This window comes from Lissotriton vulgaris, chromosome 4_1, assembly GCF_964263255.1.
Source record: "Lissotriton vulgaris chromosome 4_1, aLisVul1.2, whole genome shotgun sequence".
Lineage (NCBI taxonomy): Eukaryota > Metazoa > Chordata > Amphibia > Caudata > Salamandridae > Lissotriton > Lissotriton vulgaris.
In genome coordinates this window covers 1,725,506,310-1,725,522,395 of record NC_141691.1, presented here as the reverse complement: position 1 = coordinate 1,725,522,395, position 16,086 = coordinate 1,725,506,310, and the positions used below count along the sequence as shown (strand labels likewise).

At 47.3% G+C, this 16,086-nt stretch overlaps 1 protein-coding gene across 1 annotated transcript in view; it reads right to left on the bottom strand.

Moving 5' to 3' along the window:
• Window positions 1–16,086, bottom strand: part of LOC147724457 (neural-cadherin-like) — a 497,260-nt gene that overhangs the window by 116,783 nt on the left and 364,391 nt on the right. Inside the window, exons 11-12 of the mRNA XM_086966016.1 lie at window positions 620–792; window positions 328–495 (exon numbers count right to left, since the gene is read on the bottom strand). Of these exons, the coding sequence (XP_086822142.1) occupies window positions 328–495; window positions 620–792 (341 nt within the window). The remainder of the gene's footprint in view (window positions 1–327; window positions 496–619; window positions 793–16,086) is intronic.

Here is a 16,086-nt window from a genome sequence, read left to right as displayed (position 1 = left end):
TTATAAGAATATTGATTGATAGTTATGCATACTGGTGCTTACTGCATACTGTTTGTGTTTTTACGACTCGTTCTGTCTGTGCTCCATGTCCAGTATGGTTTGGTCAGGAGGGCATGATATTTTTAATAAATCCTTGATTACTTGTGAACATTTTTTTATTTGCATTTCTGATTTGTAACGATAAAAGCCTTAAATTAGTCCCTGACAAAATGTTGCCTGTTGTAATGTATAGAGATCAACTCCTATACCAAAGTCTAGGGTGTCTACCTATTTTACTGCCCAAAGAAAGCACATAGAATCAGAACCTTCAGCACTAGGAGGCCTCACCACAATTTTGGTATCCCGGATGGTGTTCTCAGGAATGGTCACCCAGTACCCCGGCCGCTCCCACTGTGGAGGCTGGTTGAGGACATTGGTGATGCTGACAGTAAGTTCCACAGAGCTGCTGCGATTTCCGCCATCGGTCGCTATGATGTATCGGTTGATCTGAGATGTCTACAAGCCAACAAGAGAGGAAGAACATTCAGGTGAGAGGAGAAGCAAGGACTAACCGTGAGTGAAGAGGATTGTGGGACATTTTCCCTCCTCCAATTTCTGGTTGGAGTCTGCTGGGCCTCACCTGTGAGATGGGCTGGCTCACGTACACCCAGCCCGTGCTGGGGTTAATCTGGAGGTACTCTGGTTGTTGCTGCGACAAGGAGTATGTGATGGCCGCGTTCACCCCTTGGTCATCATCGAGGGCTCCTGCTCGCAGGAAGCTGGTGCCAACTGGTGTATCTTCACGGAGAAAGTCTTTAAAGAAGAGGAAAGATAACATCATTCAACTTCACATTTGTGTCACATCTGCATCCTCACCTCAATGGACTGGACAGGGTTTATTTCTAGAGGGATTAATTCATTCTGTCTGGCCAAAGCGAGTTGTTAACGTTAAGGCTGCCCCATCTCAGGACTGGTGGCGAAGAGACCACGTATATTAAACTGGGGCAATTCTGCGGATTGTCAGAATGAGTCATCGAAAATGTGCAGAACTGATGTACTAAGGCATATGAGAAAGTCCACTGCTTAATGCCGTGCTTTGCCATGCTGTTGAGAGAGTGTCTTAAGGGAAAGAGTTAATAAGAAAAGACTTGAAAATGGACTATTCACTTCCCTAGGCTGTTTCTAATGATGTTCAATACCAGTAGTGTAACGATTGAAAATGCTGCATGTTCAACAGTAATTTTGTTAGATGCACGTTCTAGTAGTTGAAATGCCTCATCCTAGGGAGAGCGGGGTTTACTCCATACATTGCCCCATTGTGGTGAAATCTTGTTTCTGGGTCTAGAGGCCCATCAACAAAATACCACCTCTTCAGCAACTTTGAAGATAAGACACTAGTGTGTGTGTGTGTGTGTGTGTGTGTGTGTGTGTGTGTGTGTGTGTGTGTGTGTGTGTGTGTGTGTGTGTGTGTGTGTATATATATATATATATATATATATATATATATATATATATATATATATATATATATATAACTTCTGCATTTATCTATAAAAAGCCTTAAAAATGACCTACTTCTACCACAAAATTAAAATAAACATTATCAAACAGAGAACATTTCTTAAAATATGCATTCCTGGGATAAATAGTAAGATAAGCAGTTTTCTTTAACAGAGAATTGTCATTCACTTGACAACATATTTTAAATAGTACACCATTTAATAATGTGGTGTTTGAATGTGGCTTTATCTTAAATCATATTATAAACCAGTCATGTCATTGACAAATATGTTCTCTATGTCGTGAATCCTTATGTTTTTTTAAAATAATTTCTCTGGCACAGGAGAGGAGAGGTTTCAAGTTATACATTTGTTAAAGGAATGCCTGCATCATTTGTATATGCTCCAGAATGCCTTAATTTCACCTCCCTCTCAAGAAGGCAATTCACTGTCATCTATGCCAGGTAAAATTCACTAGAACATACTGCTGCTGAGACATAGGCCTCTTTGGGCCGGTTCACCTAACATTTCACAAGCGCAAACTGAATGTGCAAGCACAGATGTACAGTCACGTGCACCGGTCCTTCTACAGTGCTTGCATCCCCCATCCTCCAACATAGTGATGCATAAAGGGTGAAAGCGCACACAAAGGGACTGATGCTCAAAGGGGCAGCAGGGAACGTACCCACTGGGTAAGTGTAGAACTTGTGCACAGTGCACGATGCTCTGATCCTCGTAGGGCAAAACGCATATGTAAGCATGGTAAAAAGTAGATTTACATAGGGGAACTTCCACTATGACTGCAGAAATTGTGCAATCATAAATCCAAACTTGGAGTGAATGAGTGGGCATCTCAATTGGCGGGTTTAAAAAAATTGGAACTCACATTAGAACTATGGTCCTGACTTATTTCAGGGTGGACAGCCCACCTTTCTGCCATGGGAACGGAGTAAATTATTACTCTGTCCCCATGACTGAGCGTCCGCCTGCCTAATTTATAGATGACCGTCAAGCAGGCTGTCATTTATAAAGGCATTCCCAGGAACCGCCTTAACAGAGGTTCAAGTCAAGGCATTTTATTCTGTGCTACAGGGCCAATCCTTAGGATGCATTCTTTTATCTTAACTAAAAGAAAATCCCGAAACAAAATTTTTTGGGGAAAAGAAAAAAGGTAATGCGTCCCTCGCCGTGGGAGTCTTCTACCATGGTAGGGTGAGCATTATTACTATTTTACTGTGTCTTTCTGCCAGGTTTTTCCTGGCGGTCAAAGACTGTAAAGAAAGGCTACATGTCAGTCCATCTATATTGGGCGCGGCGGAGATGAAGCCATTTCTCTAACGGCCCTGCCCCTTACTCCATAGGGTCATCAGTTTGGCCACAGCAGAGACGAGTTGTCTCCACCATGGCCAAACTGAAGGTCCGCCGGGATATAGATTGGGTGGGCGGACCCCTATGTTGGTGAGGAGGGAACTTCGTCGCCGCTACAAAGGAGTTCCCTTCTCGCCAACATATATATTGGGCTTTACAGGAATTCCAAGTGAGGCAAAACATTAGCCATGGGAAGGCCATGCAAAGCTAATAATAGTCACAAATCTGCTACCGCGCAATGCTGTAAACCTCCAGTGCAGACTCAAGACTTTTGTTAAGAATGAAGCCAACAGTTTGTAGTTTGTTTACACTAGCTCTAGGCCTCAGGTGGCTGGTAGTTCATAGTCCAGTTGATTCTACTATCATTATGGGTTCCTGAGTGTTGATACTGTCAACAACATTACATTTTAAATTAGATTCCGACAGAAAGGTTAAATTGTACAACACAGATCATATGAAATTACGAACATGAAATTAACATTATTATCATAGATTTTGACCAATTTATTTAGAATTATAATCATTTAAACAGACAACTGTTTTTGTGCATTGATGTTTTTTGTTTGGAAAGTTGAAGATAACCTTTGAACAAAATGCAGTTGGATGATTACAGGTCTCTTTTATTGATTTAGTCACAGTCATTGCATTGTGTGACATCTTCGTACCACCTCAAAGTCATAGTTTGAGTAGCTCCTGGTGAGAAGAGAAGCACCTCTCTTGGACAGCCGCCATTTTGACATTCACAGCTTTGATCATCTCTGCACCAAACGTTGCCCGCTGCAGTGTGCTTAATGAAGGGGTGAGCTCATCCATTTCACTCATGATTGAAAGAGCACAGGAATACTCAAGTACGCCTGCTGTCAGTGGGCGGGGGCTGATATCTGCTTAAATGAACCACTCTAGCCTTGATTTATTTCTGGACAGTGGTACTTTCTAGAGCAGGCTGACGTTGGGGGTGGTGTTAGTTTTAAATATAGAAACGCATCCCACATACTGCAGAGGAGTGCATTGCAACCTGTTGACAACAGACACCCAGGCACTAAAATATTTCAATTACCACTTAGAATTTATGATTTCAGATTGCAAATGTGGACTTGCTGCTCTGTGTAAATGCTCGATGTGGCGTTGGCTAATATTGTGCTAGCAAAATGTACTAAAGAAATGCCCATGTTGGTTAGAAATTGAGTGGAGGGGTCCCTGCAAAATCTCTTTCACCCACTCACCTAATGGGCCACTGCACTGCCTGAGTGTGCACAAAGTGAGAAAAGTGCACGCACAAGCATTCTGCCGCTGCGTACAGAAAAATAAAAGTGACCAGAGGAAGCTTTAACCAAAGCCATTTACTTATGTAGTGTGCTTATCCGGGTGGTCTGGTCCATATATAGGTCATTACTCATTCCCAAAGGGTTTCTTCGTCATTATGAACATCCACAGCAAACCGCACCTGCGCCAATTCAAGACGGTACATCAGAAAGGGAATGGCACACAGGGGACCTCTCAGAGTCAAGTCTGCTGTCATCTGCCTACTTTCAAAGTGGAGCTAGTGCCGTGACAGGCATGAGCCATGTTCCTCAGTATTTATCTTGATCCCTTGTAAAGCGGAAATAAAAACTTTTGTATCTGGGGGAATTTTGCCAATGGGCTCCTTCAGGCCTATTATCGGGAGTGCGAGTTTTGAGGCCCAGTGTAGTGTACAGAAGTAGCCACTCAATGTTCACTAGGGAAATATCTATGTAACCCCCTAGCAGGGCGCCTGGAACTCTCAAAACCAGCAATACCCTTTGAAGATCAGGCAGCTGCATGTATTGTGCCTCTCTTTGTGATTTGACCCCTTTACACTTGTACATTTCTGAATTGAGACATACAAGGGGTTAACGAGTGACTTTCACCACTGTGGCAGAAGCACACACCTTACGCTTTCTCCCTTAGCAATAAAAATAGGAAAACCTCCCATTAATCCATGGTATCTCCGTGACCCGGATATCAGGAAAGATCTTATCCAGGCCACTGATAACTATTTTCAGGAGAATGTGGGAACAGTGGACTCCGCCCAAACATTATGGAAAGCCTACAAATCAGTGATCCGTGGGCAGGCCTTGTCCTTGATAGCTGGTAAGAAGAAAGATAAGGAAAAAGACAGTACAGGCGGAGGACGAGGTTCAAAGACTGGTCCACTCTTGCCACTCTCCTTGCTGGGCAAGGCCGCTCTTTTTAAAATGATGGCGTTGCCCCATTTCCTGTATGTCCTTCAGATGGGCCTACAGCGCCTAATTGATAATTTCATGCTGTTTATTCAAGCTAGGCGGCTTCGTGTGAACAAAACAAAGACGTATGTAATGTCATGTGGTCAGGCAGCCAAGCAGGTAAAGCATACTTTTTTCCTAGATAAGGAAAAGTTGACCTCTGTTAAGTCCTTTTGTTATCTGGGAATAACATATAATAATAGTGGGTCCTGGAACGTGGAATTTGATGCTGTAAAAATAAAAATGCTACGGTCTACTAGTAGCATATTTCGTTTTGCCTCTAAACTTGGCTCACGAAGTATCTTAGATATGATGAACATATACAATGTGTGAGAAGTTGGCCTGATATGTAGTGTTTCCAATTCTGGAACCACTGGGTATCAGTCCAAACAAACCCCAAAGATGTCAGGTTGTAAGTCAACCTTGTAGACAAGCTATCCTAGTGGTAGCATGGACTAAGCAGCCTTAAAGGCTTAACTTAAGAGGTCGTGTTAAGCGAGCTGTTTTACCACATACAATCCTGTAATCAAATGAAAGGACACCACACAAGTATATATTATAAAAATATATGTATTTATTTCTAAATTACTCCCCAGTACTCTTTATGAGGAAAGGGGCACAAGCGTTAAATCAAAAGCACTGTTACACATATAAAGTTGCACGTTTATGGATGAGGGCGGGTGGCCACTCAGACCATATATCAAAAAAGTGGTATAAGTAACACTTTACGAACAATGGTTAGGCCTAGGGCCTAGAGATTCGCTGGGAGCAGTCAGGACAAGCAATGAAGAAGTCGGGAGTAGCCCACAGGAGACGGGTGCAGCACGGAAAGTGCAGCGCGCACCAATGCACTGTCAATGGTGCGTAAAAGTCAATTAAAGTGAATAAAAAGATACTTCCGCTGAACCTAGGAACACAAAACTTTAGACACAGACCCTAGAGGTGTGTACCAGTGTAAAGACACCGGCGTTGCAAAGTTACCTCACCCACAGGCCGTGGGTGCACAGTGTCGAAGTGGCGTCGGGTTCTGTCACGCAGGTTCTGGGTGCTTGGAGCTGTTGCAGCTGCAGGCGCTGTGAAGCAGAAGTGTCCGGTGCGATCCAAGGGTGGATCGATGTAGAAAAGTACCTGAAAGCAGAGGGGACAGAGTCTGGGTCACTCAGCAGTGACCAGGGTGGAACCAGGACGGAACCAGGCAATGTCGGGCGCAATCAGGCGGTTGTCGATAGGCTTCTCTCCGCTGTCACGTGGGCTCTGGGGCATCTGCGACGTCCAGGAGCAGGTCACGATCTGTCCCACGTAGGCTCTCGCCGTCAGCACCGTCGGCTTGAAGATTGTAGCAAACAGCACTTGGCAAAAGCAATCCACGCGGAACCGGGAGATTGCTTATCACTCGAACCAGGAGGGTCAGAGTGGGTGCTCCTTTTCACAGGAGCTGGTGCAGATCTGGAGCAACCAGAAAAGCAAGTCGGATTTCAAAGTTCGTCGGCACAGGGGCCACAAGCCAGCTGGCAAGTGACCGGGCCAACGCGTCGAGCGCACACAAGCAGAAGGGCCCCACGCAGCACTCAGCGAGTGTGGAGGGGTGAGCTTTGGTGCAAGTGGAGCTCGGGGCTGGGGCTTCTCAAACCCCGGTGTACAGCTTCGAGGGTCACTCGTGGGCCGCACGGTCAGCGTCTCGTGGCCTTTTCAAGATGGCGTGCCCCACGCTTCCGGTCGCCTCCACGGGTCTCAGCTCTGCAGGGACTGTGGATCGGGCAGGTAGAAGGCAGGCAAGCTTGATCTCGTCGATCTCTGTCGCTCGAGTTCCGGCGGGAACTGCAACAAAGCAAGGGTCGAGGGCTGGATGGTGCCTGTTTGCACAGGGTGGTCACTCCTTGACCACAAGGGAGATTCTTCAGTCTTCTCACGTCGTGTAGAAAGTCGAAGGGTCCAGATTTCGTTTCTTATGTTTCTTCAGGATGATCTGAGTTCCGTTGGGACTGTTCCCCCTCTTATTCGAATCTAGGGGGTTGGACATCCTGCTAGGTCCCCTCCTATGGGTGGGACCCAGGAAGGGGGTGGTTACACCCCTCTCCTTTGATCCTGGCCGCGCTGGGACAGGGGCTGGGAGGCCCCAGAACCGGTTTGGCCGGATCCTGCAAGGGGCAGCCTTGTGCTCCCCAGGCAGTGTCTGGTTTCATTGAAACCTCCCTACTCCAATCCACTATCTCCTGTCTGGGGTGGTTTGACACCGCCCTGTGACAGGAAACTCTTTGTCCAGGCCTCCTCTGCCGGGTTTCGGTCAGCAGCAGGAGGTCAGACCCGTGTCTGTGGCAGGGGCATCCATTTTGTGGATCTGAGGCTCATTTTAAATCAACCGCGTTTCAGTAAAGTAACATGTCTTCTCCCTCTAGAAGGGTGGAATGCTATCCCCGTCGCCAGAACTGGCGAGGGGATAGTATTCCAATTCGTATGACACCTTACACGACATGTTTTGATAAAGCCAAACCAAAGTTGCTATATAACCGCGAGGATTATAATGCGCTTAAGAGTATATGGTATGGCATTATCCCGGATCAGCTTAGGGAGTTGTTCCCGACAGCTGCAGACAGGCTCAGCTCATGCCAGAGCACCATCTCACATAAAACCACGCACTCTGCCTCCAGGATTGATGAGGCCTTCCATAGGAGTGGCTTATAGGCTATATGTGTCCAGATATAGGTTTAGATATAGGTATACTATATCTAAGCAAGGGGTGATTACACCCACTTGCCCCAGCTGAGTGATCAGCCAGTTGTGTCAATTTAAGAACCAACCAGGGGTGGCAAAAGCTATGCTTCAGCCCCTGGTAGACCTTGGTGGCACCTATGCCCTGGGCACCTATAGTGCATGGTACAGGGGCTGACAAGGAGTCCATTTCCAATTGTGGTATGTACCTATAGCACATGTATTACAAATTTAGAGAGATAACAGCAGGCTGGGGGTCTGATTAGCAGGCCCACAGCCTCAGTAAGTCGAAAACCAGTGAAGCAAAAAGCAAAAATTGGGGTGACCATAGGATAGCAGACCCTACTCTCCTACATAACCCCCCCCCAAACGCTAACCTTGACCAGATAAGTCTTCATGTTCTAAGTGGAAGTACCTGGAGAGACCATCTGCATTACCATGGTCAGTCCCTGGGCGGTGCTCCACTGTAAAGTCCATCCCCTGTAGGGAAATGGACCACCTGAGCAGTTTGGGATTTTCACCCTTCATCTGATTTAGCCACAAGAGGGGCTTATGGTCTGTCTGAATTAGGAAGTGAGTACCAAACAAGTATGGCCTCAGCTTCTTCAGGGCCCAAACCACAGCAAAGGCCTCCCTCTCAATAGCTGACCAACGTTTCTCCCTGGGGGTCAGCCTTCTGCTAATAAAAGCAATGGGCTGGTCTTGACCATCTTGATTAAGTTGTGAAAGCACAGCTCCCACCCCCAACTCAGAAGCATCTGTCTGTACAATGAACTGTTTGGAGTAGTCAGGACTCTTCAGGATAGGTGCAGAGCACATGGCCTTCTTCAGGTCATCAAATGCCTTTTGACAGCTAACTGTCCACTGAACCTGTTTGGGCATCTTCTTGGATGTCAAGTCATTCAATGGTGTCACAATGGACCCATAGTTCTTTACAAATTTTCTGTAATACCCAGTCAGGCCCAAGAAGGCTCTGACTTGTGTCTGGGTAGTTGGAGGAGTCCAGTCCTGTATGGTCTGGATCTTGCTCGCCAGTGGTTGAACTTGACCCCCACCTACTAGGTGGCCCAAGTACACAACCTTGCTCTGCCCTATCTGGCACTTAGTAGCCTTGATAGTCAGGCCTGCCTTTTGCAGGGCCTCCAGAACCTTCTTCAGGTGGATCAGGTGATCCTCCCAGGTGGAGCTAAAGACAGCAATATCATCTAGATATGCTGCGCAAAAGTCATCCAACCCAGCAAGGACTTGGTTCACCAACCTTTGGAAAGTGGCAGGTGCATTCTTCAAACCAAAGGGCATTACCACAAACTGATAATGTCCACTAGGGGTAGAGAATGCTGTTTTGGCTTTTGACTCTTCAGCTAGTCTGATTTGCCAGTAGCCAGCTGTCAAATCAAATGTGCTCAGAAACTTGGCAGAAGCCAATTTATCAATGAGCTCATCTGCTCTTGGAATGGGATGAGCATCTGTCCTAGTGACAGCATTGAGACCTCTGTAGTCCACACAAAACCTCATTTCTCTCTTCCCATCTTTGGTATGAGGTTTTGGCACAAGGACCACTGGGCTAGCCCATGGGCTCTCTGATGGCTCAATCACTCCAAGCTCCAACATCTTTTGCACCTCAGCCTTTATACAATCCCTGACATGGTCAGGTTGCCTGTAGATCTTATTCTTCACAGGCAGATTGTCACCAGTATCCACCTCATGGGTGCACCAGTTAGTCTGACTGGGTGTGAGTGAAAACAATTGTCTGTGGGCCTGCAACACTTGTCTGCAGTCCACCTGTTGCTGCTCAGTGAGGCTGCCTGCCAAGGCTACTCCATCAACTGAACCATCATCAGGGTTCTGGGAAAGCAGGTCTGGGAGAGGGTCACTCTCTTCCTCCTGTTCCCCATCTGTGGCCATGAGGAGACTCATGTCCTCCCTGTCAACAAATGCTTTCAAACGATTGACATGGAGCACCCTGTGGGGGCTCCTAGGGGTGCCAAAGTCAACCAGGTAGGTGACTTCTCCCTTCTTTTCAATGATAGGGTAGGGTCCAGTCCATTGGTCCTGGAGAGCTGCTGGCCCCACTGGGTCCAACACCCACACCTTCTGCCCTGGCTGGTACTCAACCAGAACAGCCTTTTGGTCATGCCAGGCTTTCTGTAATTCCTGACTGGCCTCAAGGTTTTTGGATGCTCTCTCCATGTATTCAGCCATCCTGGAGCGGAGACCAAGTACATAGTCCACAATGTCTAGTTTAGGCTTTTTGAGAGGTAACTCCCATCCTTCCTTCACCAAACTCAATGGACCCCTTACAGGGTGGCCAAACAAAAGTTCAAAAGGGCTGTAGCCAACCCCCTTCTGTGGGACCTCTCTGTAAGCAAAGAGCAAGCAGGGTAAAAGGATGTCCCATTTCCGCCTAAGCTTCTCTGGTAACCCTTTTATCATTCCCTTTAGGGTCTTGTTGAACCTTTCCACAAGCCCATTGCACTGTGGATGGTAGGGTGTGGTAAACTTATAGTTTACTCCACACTCTTTCCACATTGCTTTTAAGTATCCAGACATAAAGTTGGTACCTCTGTCTGAAAGAACCTCCTTTGGAAAGCCCACTCTTGAGAAAACTGCAATGAGGGCTTTTGCCACCACAGGAGCTGTGGTGGTCCTCAGGGGAATTGCTTCTGGGTACCTGGTGGCATGATCCACTACCACCAGTATAAATCTGTGCCCAGATGCTGTTTGAGGATCCATGGGACCCACAATGTCTATTCCAACTCTTTCAAAGGGTACCCCCACCACAGGTAGTGGTATCAGGGGGGCCTTTGTTGTGCCACCTGACTTACCACTGGCTTGGCAAGTGACACAGGAGCGACAAAACTCCTTGACATTTTCTGACATGTGAGGCCAGTGAAAGTGTGGAACAAGCCTGTCCCAAGTCTTATTCTGGCCTAAGTGTCCTGCAAGGGGAATATCATGGGCCAAGGTAAGAAGGAAGCCCCTAAACTTCAAAGGTATAACCAACCTCCTGGTTGTGCCAGGCTTGGGGTCTCTAGCCTCTGAATAAAGGAGTCCTTCATCCCAATACACTTTATGGGTACCTTGAGCATTCCCTGCAGCCTCAGCAGCAGCTTGCTGTCTGAGGGGTTCAAGTGAAGGGCAATCTAATTGGGCCTGCCCCAGGTCTGCCCTTGAGGGTCCCCCTGTCCCCAGAAACTCAACCTGATCAGGTTCAAGCTCCTCTGAGACAGTCTCCTCTTGGACTGCAGAATCAGTTTCCTGTGAAACCTGATCCTCAACCTGGGGCAAGTGGGAAGGCACAGCCTTAACCCTCTTGCTCCTTCTCTTGGGTTGTGGTTGGTCTATTGTTTCAAGATCCACCACTGGTTCAGGAAGGCACTTCTTAGCCTGAGACCTTGTCACTGCAAGGACATGAGCTGAAATCCCTAGCATTTCTGCATGAGTCCTGTACTCCACTTCTGACCAAACTGAGCTTTCAAGATCATTGCCTAACAGACAGTCTACTGGGAGGTCTGCACTCACAACAACTTTCTTTAGGCCATCTACCCCTCCCCAGGAGAAGTTCACAACAGCCACACTATGGGAAGTAGTGGAGTTGCTTGCATTGGTCACTAGGTAACTTTCACCTAGTACAATTTGTCCAGGGTCCACAAAGCCAGGTGCCACCATTGTGACACTGGCACAAGTGTCCCTGTAGGCCTGAGCCAGTTTCTCATTAATTAAGGGAGTCTGCCTATATTTGCCCAGGTTACTGGGGCTTACTGCAGTGGGCAATGATATGTCCACATCATATAGGAGAACTGCCTGTGTGGGGATTCTGACTAGGCCAGATTCCACCTCAGTACCCAGGGTCAACCCTACTAAACCCTTTGGCTGTGTACCACCACTGCTGACTGTACTAGGGGGTGCAGTTGCTTTAGGAGCTGCAGTGGTGGGGACTGGATTTTTCTTAGTGCATTCACTGCCCCAGTGTGAAACTGATTTGCAGGTATTACACCAAGGTTTCTTTGGGCCATCATTCTTCTTTTTCTTGTTTCCATTTTGGGAACCCCCCTCCTTATTGCTAGTTTGGGGGCCTGAAGACTTCTGGTCCTTTTCTTTATCTTTCTGATTCCCACCCTCTATTCCTTCTTGAAGATCCTCATTCTCAGGGGAGTTTATCCCTTCCTCTGTTTCTAAGGGAGTCTGACTCACCTTGTCTAGGTCATCCTTTTCTAGGAGAGCTACTAGGGAAGGAATGGTAGGGCCTCTGCCCTTTTTTAGCCCCCTGGCTGTGCACAAGGCACTCAGGTCTTTGTGGCTAAGGTTGTCATATCTGGATGTTGTCCCTATAGGATCAACTATTACAGGAGCAGAGCCTGAGGCTCTATCTGTATCAGACATGACTGCTAGTGAGGTGTAAGTGGTGCACTTACCTACACTAAGTGGTTTCCTACTGTACCTTGCTAGTGAGTTGTAGTCAGGGTGTGCTAATCCCTTTAATCTACAACTACTAAGTTCAGTAGAACTTAATATGCTAAGCTTTTGATTTATATGTACCTATAGGTACTTGATGTGATCTTTCAATTTGATAAAGATTGCAATGGTAAAACAAACAGCAAGCTCAAATCCGCACCGCTGCACACCAATGTGAGAAGTTGGCCTGATATGTAGTGTTTCCAATTCTGGAACCACTGGGTATCAGTCCAAACAAACCCCAAAGATGTCAGGTTGTAAGTCAACCTTGTAGACAAGCTATCCTGGTGGTAGCATGGACTAAGCAGCCTTAAAGGCTTAACTTAAGAGGTCGTGTTAAGCGAGCTGTTTTACCACATACAATCCTGTAATCAAATGAAAGGACACCACACAAGTATATATTATAAAAATATATGTATTTATTTCTAAATTACTCCCCAGTACTCTTTATGAGGAAAGGGGCACAAGCGTTAAATCAAAAGCACTGTTACACATATAAAGTTGCACGTTTATGGATGAGGGCGGGTGGCCACTCAGACCATATATCAAAAAAGTGGTATAAGTAACACTTTACGAACAATGGTTAGGCCTAGGGCCTAGAGATTCGCTGGGAGCAGTCAGGACAAGCAATGAAGAAGTCGGGAGTAGCCCACAGGAGACGGGTGCAGCACGGAAAGTGCAGCGCGCACCAATGCACTGTCAATGGTGCGTAAAAGTCAATTAAAGTGAATAAAAAGATACTTCCGCTGAACCTAGGAACACAAAACTTTAGACACAGACCCTAGAGGTGTGTACCAGTGTAAAGACACCGGCGTTGCAAAGTTACCTCACCCACAGGCCGTGGGTGCACAGGGTCGAAGTGGCGTCGGGTTCTGTCACGCAGGTTCTGGGTGCTTGGAGCTGTTGCAGCTGCAGGCGCTGTGAAGCAGAAGTGTCCGGTGCGATCCAAGGGTGGATCGATGTAGAAAAGTACCTGAAAGCAGAGGGGACAGAGTCTGGGTCACTCAGCAGTGACCAGGGTGGAACCAGGACGGAACCAGGCAATGTCGGGCGCAATCAGGCGGTTGTCGATAGGCTTCTCTCCGCTGTCACGTGGGCTCTGGGGCATCTGCGACGTCCAGGAGCAGGTCACGATCTGTCCCACGTAGGCTCTCGCCGTCAGCACCGTCGGCTTGAAGATTGTAGCAAACAGCACTTGGCAAAAGCAATCCACGCGGAACCGGGAGATTGCTTATCACTCGAACCAGGAGGGTCAGAGTGGGTGCTCCTTTTCACAGGAGCTGGTGCAGATCTGGAGCAACCAGAAAAGCAAGTCGGATTTCAAAGTTCGTCGGCACAGGGGCCACAAGCCAGCTGGCAAGTGACCGGGCCAACGCGTCGAGCGCACACAAGCAGAAGGGCCCCACGCAGCACTCAGCGAGTGTGGAGGGGTGAGCTTTGGTGCAAGTGGAGCTCGGGGCTGGGGCTTCTCAAACCCCGGTGTACAGCTTCGAGGGTCACTCGTGGGCCGCACGGTCAGCGTCTCGTGGCCTTTTCAAGATGGCGTGCCCCACGCTTCCGGTCGCCTCCACGGGTCTCAGCTCTGCAGGGACTGTGGATCGGGCAGGTAGAAGGCAGGCAAGCTTGATCTCGTCGATCTCTGTCGCTCGAGTTCCGGCGGGAACTGCAACAAAGCAAGGGTCGAGGGCTGGATGGTGCCTGTTTGCACAGGGTGGTCACTCCTTGACCACAAGGGAGATTCTTCAGTCTTCTCACGTCGTGTAGAAAGTCGAAGGGTCCAGATTTCGTTTCTTATGTTTCTTCAGGATGATCTGAGTTCCGTTGGGACTGTTCCCCCTCTTATTCGAATCTAGGGGGTTGGACATCCTGCTAGGTCCCCTCCTATGGGTGGGACCCAGGAAGGGGGTGGTTACACCCCTCTCCTTTGATCCTGGCCGCGCTGGGACAGGGGCTGGGAGGCCCCAGAACCGGTTTGGCCGGATCCTGCAAGGGGCAGCCTTGTGCTCCCCAGGCAGTGTCTGGTTTCATTGAAACCTCCCTACTCCAATCCACTATCTCCTGTCTGGGGTGGTTTGACACCGCCCTGTGACAGGAAACTCTTTGTCCAGGCCTCCTCTGCCGGGTTTCGGTCAGCAGCAGGAGGTCAGACCCGTGTCTGTGGCAGGGGCATCCATTTTGTGGATCTGAGGCTCATTTTAAATCAACCGCGTTTCAGTAAAGTAACATGTCTTCTCCCTCTAGAAGGGTGGAATGCTATCCCCGTCGCCAGAACTGGCGAGGGGATAGTATTCCAATTCGTATGACACCTTACACGACATGTTTTGATAAAGCCAAACCAAAGTTGCTATATAACCGCGAGGATTATAATGCGCTTAAGAGTATATGGTATGGCATTATCCCGGATCAGCTTAGGGAGTTGTTCCCGACAGCTGCAGACAGGCTCAGCTCATGCCAGAGCACCATCTCACATAAAACCACGCACTCTGCCTCCAGGATTGATGAGGCCTTCCATAGGAGTGGCTTATAGGCTATATGTGTCCAGATATAGGTTTAGATATAGGTATACTATATCTAAGCAAGGGGTGATTACACCCACTTGCCCCAGCTGAGTGATCAGCCAGTTGTGTCAATTTAAGAACCAACCAGGGGTGGCAAAAGCTATGCTTCAGCCCCTGGTAGACCTTGGTGGCACCTATGCCCTGGGCACCTATAGTGCATGGTACAGGGGCTGACAAGGAGTCCATTTCCAATTGTGGTATGTACCTATAGCACATGTATTACAAATTTAGAGAGAGAACAGCAGGCTGGGGGTCTGATTAGCAGGCCCACAGCCTCAGTAAGTCGAAAACCAGTGAAGCAAAAAGCAAAAATTGGGGTGACCATAGGATAGCAGACCCTACTCTCCTACACAATGTATGTTGTGTTTCCTCTGCTCTGTATGGGGCAGGGGTGTGGGGACACTGCGAGGGTACTCCCCTGCAGAAGGAGGAAAACAAGTTCTTAAGGAGGTTGTTATGTGCTCCCCCTTCTGCCTCCATCCAGTTGATCCATGAAGAAGTCGGGATCGAGTACATTTCTGACTTAGCAGCAGTTCGGGCACTCTTATTGTGGCGTTCTATTTGGGCTAAGCCAGAGACTCGATTCACTCAGGATATTATCCTTGATTGTATAGGTTTGGATCACTCCTCACGTATATTATGGTTAAGATACATTCATCGCTGGTATCTCCTTCTTTTTAACATTGATGTGTTCCGTGAGCCTGAAAAGGTTGTTTCCATTTCAAAAAAAGAAATTAAGACAACGTTTTTAAATTTTCGTAAAGCTGAGCGAAATAAAACCGTTGGCAATCTTGTCACTGTGAAATTCTACAAAGATTTAAATCTAGCTCCTGGACTCCAATCCTATCTTGTATATGTGACTCGCCCCTCTCACCAGTATGTTTTAACACGGGTTAGATTGGGCATTGTTCACCACTTGGTTGCTTTTCCAAACACTAAAACCAGTTCAAATATACCCTGTCCGTGTGATAGTACCTCCCGGCAGAGTAGTTGCCATTTCTTACTTTTTTGTAAATTTTTTCAGTCTCTTAGGTTAAAATACCTTAAACCAATTTTTATCAAATATAACATTTATACCACACAAACAGCAATGATATTTTTATCTTCATTAGAGAACGAGGAGATCTGTTTCTTCTTGGCTACTTTTATTTTAAAATGTACAGCTGCCAGGAAAAGTATTGTACTTTAATAATGTTTACTTACCTGTCTGTACTTATGTTATACCGCTGCCAGGAACTGTTTATGATGATATTACCGTTAACACTCCTGTCTGTA